The 15,059-nt window shown below is 49.9% G+C and overlaps 1 protein-coding gene across 1 annotated transcript; it reads right to left on the bottom strand.

Moving 5' to 3' along the window:
- Nucleotides 1-3,897: 3,897 nt before the first annotated feature.
- On the bottom strand, nucleotides 3,898-4,928 carry LOC123049523 (uncharacterized). The gene is made up of 2 exons (XM_044472427.1): nucleotides 4,376-4,928; nucleotides 3,898-4,271 (listed from the first exon to the last, which is right to left on the bottom strand). Exons 1-2 carry the CDS (start codon nucleotides 4,859-4,861, stop codon nucleotides 3,957-3,959), a joined length of 801 nt encoding a protein of 266 aa, XP_044328362.1. The 5' UTR covers nucleotides 4,862-4,928; the 3' UTR covers nucleotides 3,898-3,956.
- Nucleotides 4,929-15,059: the final 10,131 nt, after the last annotated feature.

Raw genomic sequence — 15,059 nt, 5'->3', positions numbered from 1 at the left:
CCATAAATCATGATATAAGATGCATCGGTCAAAATATCATGTAGTTCAGCAATAGACTCCATTTTAAATTCAAGATATGCAGAACCATACACCAGTACCATCTGCCAAACAAAACCATCAGTCTTATTTTTAATAGTAGCAATAATGGAAAATCTTTGGTTAATAAAACCAATAATCTCAAAGATATTTTTCTTAAACCCCAAGAGGATCCCACCAGCAGTATTATCAGCAGGTAGAAAGTGTCAAACAAAATTATCAAACCTATCAATAGCTTTGAGGAAACCCTCAGAAATAATTTCTCTCTTAGTCTCTTGAAAACCAATAAAATCAGGATTAGTTTTAGCAATAGTATCACACAGGCACTGAATTTTCCCAGGTTGTCCAAGACCCCTATATTCCAAATAAGACCTATCATGGATTAAGCAATTTTAAAAGGATGGGATAAGCCACAAGGCTTGGCTTTAGTTAGGACAGTGTGTGTTTTCCTAACAGCAACAACAGTGCCAACTGGCTCAAAGGAAAAGTCACTCACGTGTGTACTAACTACTTCATTGATTTCAATATCTAGGTTATCAGGGAGAACAATTTCAGGATTCTTGCTGGCAAAAACCAGGCATCTCTCTTTCTCCTCATTCACCATCTCATCAATGGTGTCTTTCTTTTGAAATTCATCCCCTCCAATTGTTAAATTTATTTGCCCCATGTGATCAACAAGAATATATTTATCAACAGTGGAAAACGATTTACCTTTAAATGTTTTTGGGATTTTCAGTTTTTTCTTCCTCTTGTATGCAGCAACTTTCTCCATGATGTTGACATTTCCATGCCCTCTGGTAGCAGGCTGTTGAGTTACCATAGGTCCCCATTTGGCTTTCCTCTCAGGAATGGTTCCATCTTTCTGAGCTTGGTTGAGTGATTTCAGTAAGGATCTCTTCAGAGTCTCACTTTGTAAGATATGTATGGCCTCAGGGGGGAGAACTTCGAACTCCTCTTCTTTAGGTTCCTCATTTTCAGAGTCAGACAAGTCCACAGACCTGAGCAGGCCCTCACAGTAATCCATGCTTCCAGATCTCTCCCCAGATAGAATCATTTCATTCTTTCCAGAAGGAGCAGGAGTTGTTTGAATTAGGCTCTCTCCAATCACTATATCACCCTCTCCCCCACATCCATCATTCCTTTTATAGTGTCCCAGGAGATTATCTTTGTGTTCAATCATAATCTCATTTCCATCAAAAGATGGGGCATCCTGATCAACTTCAACCATTGCACATTCCATGACAAAATTCTCCTGATCAAAATCAGGGTACAGTTTCATAGGTGACGTCACCAAACTCTGAGCCACATGCTTGCCAGACCCATGTTCGGCTGAGAAATTGGCTTTATCTAGCTCATCAATAGCCAGGCCACCATCTCCAGATCCATCAGATGTATGTTCTCCATGAGTCCCATTACCTTATGCTGCTTGATCTTCCTCAGCTCTTTCTTCTTCATCATCACCACCGTCATCATCCTCCACATCAATGACAGAGTCCACTCCACCCACCTGTTCAAAGCCCTCAATAGTAAAACCTAGCAGGAAGAGTTTCTTCTTCATCTCAATTAGCCTCTCAAAAGGTATCTTGGTGGGATCTCTACAGGCAATTTTTATCCTGACATTCTCAAAAAAAGTCCTGAACATGCCATTCCAATCTACATCAGTAAGCACCCCAAAGAGAGAAGCAATTTGAGAAAATACCTTCCATGTACACCATTTTGGAGGAATGCCCTCAATCAGAACCCAAGCTTCAATCAATTCCCCAAAAGGATCACAACCACCCTTCCACTCAGTCAAAGTAACATTCACATCCTGGGGCAGAGAAAACCCAGGCAGCTCAATGAGGTCCTCAACTTTCTTCAGGGGGGAAATCTAACCAAGAAGGTCTTGCTAGATAGCCCTCTAATCTGCCATGGCCATTTCCTAGTCTTGCAAAATGTTGCGGTCAGAAGTTCCATCAACTTAGAGCAGTCCACTTCTCCTTTCAAAATGTTCACCACAACACAGTTCTGAAAGTTCAGCCATTTTGACTCATTGGCTACAGGGACATCAACATGGTAGAAACCAAGCCCTCGAGCTCCACTACCAAAGAAAGCAGCAGTGGGTTGAACTTTGGACCATGCTGCACAGTTGTTGACGTTGTGATTTTGCTGGCATATAAAACATGCTTTCGGCTTCACGCAATTTCCAACATAGTGACCAGGGCCCCCACAATTGAAAGATATCATGTCTTTATACCGAGGATCAAGGACTTGTTCAACTTCCACTTCACCAGATTGAGAAGATTGTACCTGGGCCGAGCCTGCAGTCGAGGCCGTGGATCTGGTCGGTTTGGGGGCAGGGACCTGTTCCTTCGCAGGTGGAGCAGATGGCTGCTTGCGTCCAGTGAATGAGGTAGCCTTCTGCCTCGTAACCTTGGATTGGCCAGCAGCAAGATTGCCGCCCCCTCCTGCTCGGCGATCGGCCATCTTCGATCCATGCTTCACTACCTCCGCAAAGGAAATCGAGCCCGGGCCAATTCCCTCTCGCGAGACTTTGATGTTTTTCGATGGTGGATCGAATGGTCGAATTGAAGCAGGGAAACAATCAGTAGCTGCAAACGAATTGCTCTCAACTAGGTCTTTCCGAATCCAACAGAGGAATCCGGATTTGGGGTTGGTTTGAGGCTGCGGGGCATGTGTTTTATAGTTGCGGCGGCACGGAGGGGAAGGGATAAGCCAGAGCTGGCCAAAATGGTCCTCCACACTTTCTAGGGTTTCTACTTTACGTAATCAACTCACTCTACCCGCTTTCTCACCCAGGACACGGACTTTGAAAGTGGGACCAGTCAACACTGGGTTTGGAGGGGAGAAACAGCAAAGTACCGCTGTCCCCGCCAAGGCATTCCTGCCTGGGTTTTGATCGAGCCCCTTGCCAGAGTCCAACTCCGATGAGGTCTCACCAGCTGTAGAAACAGCTACTCGCTTCTCAGCACACACAGATTTGTGAGGGAGAGCCCCCAATTCCATAACCAAATCCTCACCCTGACTACAAACACTCGAATCACTTCGGTTTGCTATCCTTCTCTGGCGAAATCGAAAATCCCGCAATCTAGCTCTCAGAGATAAATCAGCATGAATGTAATGCATACCTATCTCACCAGGCCGCGGCAGGGGCTCGATGGGTCGTCGTCGAATCAGTTGGGGCAGACGATCTACTGACGGCGTTGGGGCCAAATGATCCCCGACGAAAGGAACTCCGGCGGGATGTTGGCGATGCCCTGCCACGAAGGCGGTCGGATGTTGAGCCTGGATGGGTTCGCCGTCCGGAAGTTCTCCGACCGCAGCTTGACGCGGATCCGTCGATTCGGCCTCCTGGATCGCCCAGAAGAGGAGCTCCCGATCCTCGCAGCCGTCGTCTCCGATGAAGCGCGCGCGCTCGACGAAGTTCGCGTGGCGGAGGACATGGAGATGGATCTCCCCCAACTCGTCCCGATCGGGGAAGCGCTCCATCACCACCCGACGCATCTCGCGGCGAGCCTCCGGCGAGTTCGAATTGATATCGGGCAGCGGCGCCGCTGCAGGAGGTGGGAGTGCCCGCGGTTCCGCTACCCGCGCCACCGGCGCACCCGAACGCCGCGGCGACGTGCTCCAGCCATGCGAGATCTCCGATGGGGAGCTGGGGCGGGGAGAGCTCGATGAGATGCGGGGGTGGGTGGGAAGGGGATAAGCTCGCTTTAATGGCGCCTCAGTCGCTTTGCCCGAGGGGGAGGGGAGGGGAGGGAGCCATCCGAGGGGTGCGGATGGCTCACTGTTTCGTAGAGAAACTTTCTTATTTCGTATGTATATATACATACTCTATGTTGTATTGCATAACCAACATCGGGACATGTTTTCTGCTCTTGGCATTTCTACGTACGCTGCGAAGGGCGAATCGAAGAATTTCACATGGGCTTGAAGTTTCTGTACGAGATGAGCGCGTAAAACGGGTCAGAGTTCGCCTGCCCGAACAGCCGCATCAGGGCCTCCAGCGGCGACGAGCCCGACTTGCCGCCGGCGTCCGAGGGGGGCAGCCTTCGGACCACCTCCGGCTGCGTGAACCCTTCGACGCACTGGAAGTACTGCGTCACGAGCTGGACGCGGCTGTAGGCGGACCCCTCCCGCCACGCGCCGATCGCCTTCTCGTAGAACATCCGGTTGCTGAAGCTCACGATGCACACCCCGCCCGGCTTCAGCACCCGGTAGATCTCCGCGAAAACCTTACAAAGAAGTTAGTGTGAACCGAGCATGTGAACAAAATGTATCAATTGTGTGGTGGAGAGAAGGAGAGGATAAGAACACGGTGGATGGGAATGGGAAATACTTTTTCAGGCGACTGCAGGTACTGCACGCTCACGGTGCAGAGCACGGCGTCGAAGGAGGCGCTCTCGAGCTCCAGCCGCTGCTCCCGGTTGAGGTCACTGACGAAGAAGTAGTCCAGGCGCGGGTTCTTGGCCAGCTCCTGCGCGTTGAGCCCGTGGCCGACGACCCGCCGGAACCGCATCTCCGGAGGCAGGTGGCTCACCCAGGAGCTCATGAGGTCCAGCACGTCCGACTCCGGCCGCAGCCGCTCCCGGTAGAGGTCGGTGAGCGTGGCGAGGAAGCCGTCGTCGACGTGCTTGACGAGGCGCGGGAACGCGTAGAAGTCGCGGTCGGAGCGCGGGTCCAGCTTCGCGCGGCCCTCGGGCTGGAGCACCTGCCGCCGGATGTTCCCGGCCGAGGACGGCGACGGCTGTGCGCTGCCGGAGCATCGGGGCGGGGGCAAGAGCGGCCGCGACGGACGCAGCGTTTGCGGCGGAGCGCAGAGCATGTTTGCTCCTTCTCTGTTTCCGTGGAGACTGGACACTCACTCGTTAATTTGTTCACGTGGCGTTATTATACCATGTTGAGGTTTTTTTACAGCATCTCTACCAGATCCCATCCTATCCCATCCTTTTAAGAGATCTCTAGCGGATCCGTAAAACGCCCAACGGCCCCGGCCCGGAAAATAACCGCCGTCTTTACAGTTCCAGGCTGAAAAAACATCCCGGGCATGTTCTGCGAAAACTCTTAACCTGATTTTTTCGGTAATGATAACTTCCGAACGTTCGGGAGTTAAGCATGGCAACCCGAACGGGTTTAGATGGCAAGTTTAGTTTACGTGAGATTAGGACATGGCAATTTTCTGACAAAAAACGAAAAAGACAAAGTTGCCATCCCCTATCAACTAAAGTTGCCATGCAAAAACGTTCGGGACGAAATGCTCAAAATCCGAACGTTCGGGAGTTATTGGATTTCGATTTTTTTCCTGGAGAGCTGTATATTCGACCCCTTACGCTGTATATGTGCAGTTTCCCCTATCGGCAGAAAATTTTGACGAGGCGGAAGTTTCAGCTCGTGCGCTCTATTCCGCTGCCGCATCTCATTGGTTCTTACTGCCCGGCCCACCCCGTGCCGTCGAGTAGTTCCTCTGCCCTCTGCCGCATCTTTTCCACCGGTTTGGGACCTCGTGGGTGGCCATTCCATCCCGTGGACGCGTGATCGACGTCTCCATGGATTCATCGCGGAGCTTCACTCGGGGCCTCGTTGCAGTCGGAAGAGGTTGTTCCGGGCGCACTTGATCCCCGATTCTTCCTCGCAGTCGTCGCGCCTTCCGGCGCCGCAGGTTTGGGGCCGCGCGGCCATGGGAAGTAGGGGTGGCGGATTTGCTACCGGTCATCGATGGGAAGAAGCAACACCTTCTTGCCGCGAAAGGTAATTTCTCGAATGGTTTCCGTGCGTTTTACTTTTACGAGACGGTCGATTTGTAGATTAAATCGCGGATTAATTTTTTAGATGGATGACTGGAGTCGTCGGAGTCAGATGATTTCGACATAAAGGATGTGCTTTTTGATGATGATGTCAAGCACCTAGTCTTGTTGCATCTCGTCCAAGATTTCGAGGCCAGGAAGAGAAAGCGCCGATGATCGACTGTTGGCCGTCTTTGAGGATATGCTTTTGACGATGGTTTCGAGCACATCGGCTTATTGCATCTCATCCAATATTTTGAGGCCAGTAGGAAGAGAAAGCGCCAAGGATCGCCGATTGGCCGTCTTTGCATTCCACAGCCTAACTCTCGACCATTCCATGCTCATGAAAGATTACTTCGCCGAGGTACTGATCTATCCGGCACATCTCTTCTGTAGGCGTTATCGAATGCGTAGATCTCTTTTTGTTCACATTCTAATTTTTTCCACTCGACGGAGGTATGCCACCGGTTTGCTAGGGTTTAGTTCATACCAAAAGATATTGGCAGCAACTTGAGTGATAGCATACGACATTCCGGGTGACTACACCAATGAGTATCTTCGCATTGGAGAAGATACCACGATCAAATGTGTGCGGATGTTTGCCAAGGTCTTCATCCGGGTTTTTGGTCCCTATCTCCGAGCTGCTAATGAGGAGAACACAAAGAAGTTGATGGCGATGAATGAAGCAAGAGTGTGGATGGGCATGCTTCGGGGGTGTGGTTTGCATGCATTGGAGGTGGAAGAACTGCCCTGCGACTTGGCATGGGCAGTACACCGACCATAAACATGATCCCACTATTGTGCTTGAAGCCATGGCTTCACAGGACTTGTGGATTTGGCATTGCTTCCTTGGATTGCCGGGTTCTCTCAATGATATAATTGTATTACAGAGTGATGGAAATATGCCCTAGAGACAATAATAAAATGGTTATTATTATATTTCCTTAATCATGATAAAGGTTTATTATTCATGCTAGAATTGTATTGACCGAAAACTTAAATACATGTATGGATACATAAACAAATACCGTGTCCCTAGTGAGCCTCTACTAGACTAGCTCGTTGATCAGAAGATGGTTAAGGTTTCCTAACCATAGACATGAGTTGTCATTTGATAACGGGATCACATCATTAGGAGAATGATGTGATGGACAAGACCCATCCGTTATCTTAGCATATGATCATTCAGTTTATTGCTATTACTTTCTTAATGTCAAATACATATTCCTTCGACTATGAGATTATGCAACTCCCGGATACCGGAGGAATGCCTTGTGTGCTATAAAACGTCACAACGTAACTGGGTGATCATAAAGATGCTCTACAGGTATCTCCGAAGGTGTCTGTTGAGTTGGCATGGATCGAGATTAGGATTTGTCACTCTGTGTATCGAAGAGGTATCTCCGGGCCCTCTCGGTAATACACATCATGAGAAGCCTTGCAAGCAAAGTGACTAAGGAGTTAGTTACAAGATGATGTATTACGGAACGAGTAAAGAGACTTGCCGGCAACGAGATTGAACTAGGTATGAAGATACCGACGATCGAATCTCGGGAAAGTAACATACCGACAGACAAAGGGAATTACGTATGTTGTCATGAGGTTCGACCGATAAAGATCTTCGTAGAATATGTAGGAACCAATATGGGCATCCAGGTTCCGCTATTGGTTATTGACCGGAGAGGTGTCTCAGTCATGTCTACATCATTCTTGAACCCGTAGGGTCCGCACGCTTAACGTTCGTTGACGATATAGTATTGTATGAGCTATGTGAGTTCATGACCGAATGTTGTTTGGAGTCCCGGATGAGATCACAGACATGACGAGGAGCTCCGGAATGGTCCGGAGGTAAAGATTGATATATAGGACAATAGTATTTGGTCACCGGAAAGGTTTCGGAAGTACCGGGTATTTTATCAGGGTACCAGAAGGGGTTCCGGGAGGCCACCGACAAGCGGTGGGCCTTATGGGCCAAAGGTGGGAAGCGCACCAGCCCACAAGGGGGCTGGTGCGCCCCCTCCACCCCTTTCCCATGCACCAACGAGGGAGGGAAGGAAGGGGGAGGCGCCCCAAAGGCAGGCAGCCCCCCTTTCCTTCAACCCATGCACAAATATGGAAGGGGGGATTCGGCCAGGGCAGGCGCCCTAAGGCAGCCGCCGACCACTTGGGGCGCCCTAGGGGCTGCCTCCCCTCCCCCATCCACCTATATATATGAGAGGAGTGAGAGGGGAAACACACACCACGATTCCCTTGTCGTGTGCGGCGCGCCTCTCCCTCTAGTTCATCCTCGGTCATATTTTCGTAGTGCTTGGCGAAGCCGTGTGGAGATAGTTGCATCACCACCATCACCACGCCGCCGTGCTGCCGGAACTCATCCACTACTTCGACCGTCTTGCTGGATCAAGAAGGTGAGGACGTCATCGAGCTGAACGTGTGCTGAACGCGGAGGTGCCGTACATTTGGTACTTGATCGGGCGGATCGTGAAAGTGTACGACTACATCAACCGCGTTGATAAACGCTTCCGCTTACGGTCTACGAGGGTACGTAGATTCACTCCCCCCTCTCGTTGCTATGCATCTCCATGGATAGATCTTGCGTGTGCGTAGAATTTTTTTGTTTTCCATGCAACGTTTCCCAACAGTGGCATCAGAGCTAGGTCTTTGTGTAGATGATATGCATGAGTAGAGCGCAAAGAGCTGTGGTCGGTGATAGTCATACTGCTTACCACCAACATCTTATGTTGATGAAGCGGCCCGGACCAACCTTACATGTCCACGCACATGACACCGGTTCCACCGACTGACATGCAACTTGTTTTGCATAAAGGTGGCTGGCGAGTGTCTGTTTCTCCTACTTTAATTGAATCAAATTTGACTACGGCCGGTCCTTGAAGAAGGTTAAAACAGCAAACTTGATAATCACCGTTGTGGTTTTTGCATAGTTAAGAACGGTTCTTGCTAGAAGCCCGTAGCAGCCACGTAAAACTTGCAACAACAAAGTAGAGGACGTCTAACTTGTTTTTGCAAACTTGTTTTTGCAGGGCATGTTGTGATGTGATATGGTCAAGACGTGATGTGATATACATTGTTGTATGAGATGATCATGTTTTGTAATATCGACAACCGGCAGGAGCCTTAGGGTTGTCTCTTAATTATTGTATGAAATGCAAACGCCATGTAATTGCTTTACTTTATTGCTATGCATTAGCAATAGTTGTAGAAGCAATAGTTGGCGAGACAACCCCGACGCAACGATGGAGATCAAGGTGTCGAGCCGGTGACGATGGAGATCATGATGATGCTCTGGAGATGAAGATCAAAAGCACAAGATGATGATGGCCATATCATGTCACATATTTTGATTGCATGTGATGTTTATCCTTTATGCATCTTATTTTGCTTAGAACGGCGGTATCATTATAAGATGACCCCTTCACTAAATTCCAAGATAAAAGTGTTCTCCCGAGTATGCACCGTTGCCAAAGTTCGTCGTTTAGAAGCACCTCGTGATGATCGGGTGTGATATACTCTTGATACGTCTCCAACATATCTATAATTTTTTATTGTTCCATGCTGTTATATTATCATTCTTGGATCTTTTACAGTCATTTTATAGCAACTTTATATCATTTTTTGGGACTAATCTATTGACATAGTGCCCAATGCCAGTTGTTGTTTTTTTGCTTGTTTTTTACTTCGCAGGAAATCAATACCAAACGGAGTCCAAACGCAGCGAAACTTTTTGGAGACTTTTTTTGGACCCGAAGACATCCAGTGGGCCAAAGAAGTGCCAGGGGGAGCCCCGAGGGGGGCACAACCCACCAGGGCGCGCCTGGAGGCCCAGGCGCGCCCAGGTGGGTTGTGCCCACCTCGGTGGCCTCCCGCACCACCTATTCACCCTATAAATTTCCAAATATTCCAAAAACCCTAGGGGAGTCGATAGATCAGAAGTTCCGCTGCCGCAAGCCTCTGTATCCACGAAAACCAATCTGGACCCTATTCCGGCACCCTGCCGGAGGGGGGAATCATCACCGGAGGCCATCTTCATCATCCCGACGGCCACCATGATGAGGAGGGAGTAGTCCACCCTCGGGGCTGAGGGTTTGTACCAGTAGCTATGTGTTTAATCTCTCTCTCTCTCTCTCGTGTTCTTGAGATGTCACGATCTTGATGTATCGCGGGCTTTGTTAATATAGTCGGATCATATGGTGTTTCTCCCTCTCTATCTTGTTGTGATGAATTGAGTTTCCCCTTTGAGATTTTGTTCTTATCAGATTGAATATTTTTATGGATTTGAGAGCACTTGATATATGTCTTGCATACGAATACCCGTGGTGACAATGGGGTATTATATTGATTCACTTGATATATGTTTTGGCACTCAACTCGCGGATTCCCGAGGTGACATTGGGTAATCTATGCATAGGGGTTGATGCACGTTTTCATCCTACTTTCTCTGGTAGAAATATTGGGGCACTCTTTGAGGTTCTTTGTGTTGGATTGAGTATTATGAATCTGAATTTGTTTTGGTTTTATTTTAGTATGAACTCTTGGGTAGATCGATCGAAAAGAATATCTACAAACAATTTCTTCTTATGTTCTCCGCTAGATAGGAACTTTGGAGTGATTCTTCATCGCGCGTTGAGGGATGGTTACATGATCCAATTATATTAGGATTGTTGAGAGATTTCACTAGCGAAAGTACGGACCCCAGGCCTCATTTTCAAGCATTGAATATCGTTTGTGCTCACTTTTTTTACTTGCTACCTTGCTGTTTTTATTGTTCCTATTACAAAAATCAATATCTAATATCATTACTACACTTGTATCACCATCTCTTCGGCGAGCTGGTGCACCTATATAATTTACCATTGTATTTGGTGTGTTGGGACACAAGAGACCTTTTATTATTTGGTTGCGGGGTTGTTTGAGAGAGACCATCTTCATCCTACGCCTCCCACGGATTGATAAACCTTAGGTCATCCACTTGAGGGAAAATTGCTACTGTCCTACAAAACTCAGTGCTTGGAGGCCCAACACAAGTCTACAAGAACAAGTAGTGTAGTAGACATCAACTCTACGTTCACATACAATGGGTGTAAGACAGTTTTGCACATGCAGAATACTTGGGTTAAACTTGATGAGCCTAGTATATACAGACATGGTCTCGGAACACTGGAGACCGAAAGGTCGAACGTGAGTCATATAGTAGATATGATCAACATAGAGATGTTCACCATTGATGACTACCCCATCTCACGTGATGATCGGACATGGGTTAGTTGATTTGGATCATGTATCACTTAGATAACTTGAGGGATGTTAATTTAAGTGGGAGTTCATTAGTAATTTGATTAATTGAACTTAAATTTATCATGAACTTAGTCTTAATAGTTTTTGCATATCTATGTTGTAAATCAATAGCTCACAATATAGCTCCCCTATTTTCGATATGTTCCTACAGAAAACTAAGTTGAAAGATGTTAGTAGCAATGATGCGGACTTGGTCCATGATCTAAGGATTATCCTCATTGCTGCACAGAAAAATTATGTCCTTGGTGCACCGCTAGGTGACAGACCTATTGCAGGAACAGATGCAGACGTTATGAACGTTTGACAAGCTCGATATGATGACTAGTTAATATTTTAGTGCGCCATGCTTTACGGCTTAGAACTGGGACTTCAAAAACGTTTTGAACGCCACAGAGCATATGAGATGTTCCAAGAGATGAAATTGGTATTTCAGACTCATGCCCGTGTTGAGAGGTAGGAGACCTTTACTTTGCCTACAAGATGGAGGAGAATAGCTCAGCCAGTGATCATGTACTCAGAATGTCTGGGTACTACAATCGCTTGAATCAAGTGGGAGTTAATCTGCCGTTGCATGGCGCCAAGCCTGAATGGTGGCGACGTGGCCTCCTGTCGTCCATGCATTTCGAATGATGCGCCTTCCGCTCCGACAAGCCCCGCCCAGGATCCTGCCTCCCCTCTGTCTGTCGTGGATCCTGACAGAGGCCATATCCACCTCGGGGCCAGCCCCCCTTTGGCGCCTGTGACCCTGGGCACCGCTGCGCCCCAGGATAAAGCTGCCCCTCGCTCCTCGGATCTGGTCCCCAACTACCCGATCCTGCTCCTCGGCTGGCACTCACAATCTGCCACGGGCCCAGATCCCACGTCCCCACGTGACTCCTGTTCCTCACCCGGGTTGGTAGATGGTGGGGCCCAGCCTGATCTGCAGGTGCCCCCCCTCCTGGCCCGGTCATTGGCGCCGGTTGCATTGAGCCTTGCACCCCCATGCACACCCCTTCAGCGGACGCCCAGGCGCCGGAGGACCATTCATCCCTTGCTAGTTTCATCCAGGTCGTCCAGCTGCGTCCTGCGCCAATCCTGCCTACTCCGCGCTGCCGCTGAAAGGAGATGCCGTCAAACTTCACCCCTCGCCGAAGCTTCCGGATCGCCCTGGCCGACCGCGGCCTCAACTCCGAGCTCAAGGCCAAGCAGGTGCTGCTCCGGCGGCTCGGTCTACTTGCGGAGGGCGCCACCATGACCGAGGAGTTGCTGTCCAAATATGCCATGCTCTTTGAGAGGCCCCTCGCGGAGGACGTGATGCATGCTTTCGCCGACTTCTTTGGCTGGACAGTTCCGACGAGCTTCGATGCTCCAGATAGCGTGTGTTGTGCCTCGCCGCGCTTGGTGGAGCCCTTTGTGCCTCGTTCTGTCACCTGCGCCCCAACCTTTTATGGATCAAGGGAAGCTTATCTTCTAGAATGTGCGTGGCCTCAATAGTGGTGCCAAACGCTCTGCGGTCCGCTCGGTCATCTTGATTTCTCTCCCGAGCGTGGTATGTCTACAAGAAACGAAGCTCGAGCTCTTCACGCCCGCCTTGGTTTTTGAAACCCTAGCCCCGACTTCCGTGACTTCTTCTTCTTGCCAGTCACGGCACGCGTGGCGGAATCCTGCTTGCTTGGCGCGCCTCAGAGGTCGCCATCTCTAACCCGATTCGAGGCCACCACCACATCACCGCGCTCGTTTCCTCCCCTTCGGGCGAGCGGCCCTGGTGGATCACAGGGGTTTATGGCCCCTAAGAGGACGAGGCCAAGATCGCCTTTTTGGGAGATCTGCACGAGGAGCGCCGCCCGCTCTGGCCCTTGGCTTCTAGTTGGAGATTTCAACACGATCCTCTCCGGCGCCGACAAGAACAACAACTTGCTCAACCGCCGCGTCATGCATCGATTCTGGCGTTTCACCGTGGATGAGGAGCTCCGGGATCTTTATATGAATGGCTGCCGCTATACCTGGTCCAACGAGCGCGACAACCCACTCTTGTGCGGAACGATCATGTCCTCTGCACCGCCTCCTGGGAGAGTGGCCACCCTTACTGCGTGCTTCGTTGCCTCTCTTCTGCCGCCTCCGACCACTGTCCTCTTTTGTTGGACTGCTCCATGCGTGCCCCGGGCGCGCACCGCTTTTAGTTCGAGCATTTCTGGCCGTAGCTGGAGGGCTTCCAGGATGTCGTTTCTCAAGCATGGCACTCCTCTCCGCCCGATCCTGATCCCTGTCGCCGGATCGTCGCGCGTATGCAAGCCACTGCCCGCCAGCTCCAAAGCTGGAGTGCGCGCAAGGTGGGCCACATTGCGCTGCAGCTCTAGGTGGCCCGCGAGATGATCGCCCGCCTTGACGCCGCCCAGGATCTGCGCCACCTATCTGCACCCGAAACCTGGCTTTGCCGCAAGCTGAAAGCGGCGTATCTTGGCCTCTCTAGCCTCGACCGCTCCATTGCTCGCCAGCGCACGCGGTTCTCCTGGCTCAAGAATGGCGAGGCTAGCTCCGCTTTCCTCCGCATCCACGCATCCCATAGGAAGCAACAAAACCACATCTTCTCTCTGCAAGTGGAGGACAACACCATCTCCGACCCCGATGCCATGGCTTCGGCCGCTTTTGAGCACTTCTCCCGCATCCTTGGCACCGTGGACGCGCGCACCACCTCGATCAACCTCCAGGAAGTTCACCAGAGCGCGTTCGATCTCTCTGCTCTGGACAACCCCTTTTCCGAGGAGGAAATTTGGGCAGCGATTAAGTGACTGCCCTCTGGCAAGGCGTCAGGGCCGGATGGGTTCACGACTGAATTTCTCCGATGCTGTTGGCCGATCATCAAGGATGATTTCTGTGCCACCTTTGATAAGCTCTACCTGCTCAACGGCCGCGGCTTTCAAAAGCTCAACAAGGCCTTCATCACTCTCCTCCCGAAGAGACCTGACGCTTCCACGCTGAACGATTTCTGGCCGATCAACTTGAGCCACCTCTTCGCCAAACTGTTCGCCAAGGTGCTCTCCCTCCGGCTCGCGCCGAAGCTCTGCATGATGGTCTCCACTAACCAAAGCGCCTTCATCGCCGGACGATGCATCCACGACAACTTCCTGCTCGTCCAGCAGACCGTTCGACTCCTGCACAACTTGAAGATGCCGCGCCTTCTCCTCAAGCTCGACATTGCTCGTGCTTTCGACTCGGTCTCATGGGCCTTCTTGCTCGACACCCTCTCCCACCTCGGCTTCAGGAGGCGGTAGTGTGAATGGATCTCAATCCTCCTCTCCACGGCGTTGACCCGTGTGTTCATCAATGGGATGCCCGGAAACCCTATCGGCCACGCATGCGGGCTCCGCCAAGGCGACCCTGTCTCTCCAATGCTCTTCGTCCTCGTCATCGATGTGCTCAACTCGCTGATCACCCAGGCCGCGACTCGCGGCGTTCTCCAGAGTTTCACCACCCTACATGCAGCCTCCAGCATTGTCACATCCCTAGTTCTGGTAATGCCTAGTGCTAGCATCGGATGTTGCATCATGTCTACTTTTCTCAGAAAGTTGAAATGGGGATGACAGAACCCCCAACACCCCCTTAATCCAACTAGGATTTACTAAAATCTTTTTCAATGAACATGAAATGCCCTTCTAAAATGTTCTTCATCTTTGCCTTGGTCTAGAACCTATGACAAAAATGGTGCACACTTTTCTAGGACATCATAAGTTCACTGGATTAAATCATATGTTATTTGCATTTGGACATTTGAATGCTATAAAATATTTTAAATGTCCAAGTAATCATAAACTAAACTGTTTACTGTTGGAAATATTCCATACAGTGGGCATGAGAAGTTTCATGATTTTTGAGTTAGTTTTAGTATATTTTAATTAAAGCCACAAAGTTACAGAAGAAATAGAAAAACAGAAAATAAAGGAGAGAGAG

This window comes from Triticum aestivum, chromosome 2D (genome assembly GCF_018294505.1).
Source record: "Triticum aestivum cultivar Chinese Spring chromosome 2D, IWGSC CS RefSeq v2.1, whole genome shotgun sequence".
NCBI classification, from domain to species: Eukaryota; Viridiplantae; Streptophyta; class Magnoliopsida; order Poales; family Poaceae; genus Triticum; species Triticum aestivum.
This window is presented reverse-complemented; position numbering and strand designations above follow the sequence as displayed.

Coding starts and splice junctions, on each gene's coding strand:
- LOC123049523 (XM_044472427.1), bottom strand. CDS start 4,861: ATGCTCTGCGCTCCGCCGCAAACGCTGCGTCCGTCGCGGCCGCTCTTG. Junction 4,272..4,375: donor ACCTGCAGTCGCCTGAAAAA/GTATTTCCCATT, acceptor CTTCTTTGTAAG/GTTTTCGCGGAGATCTACCG.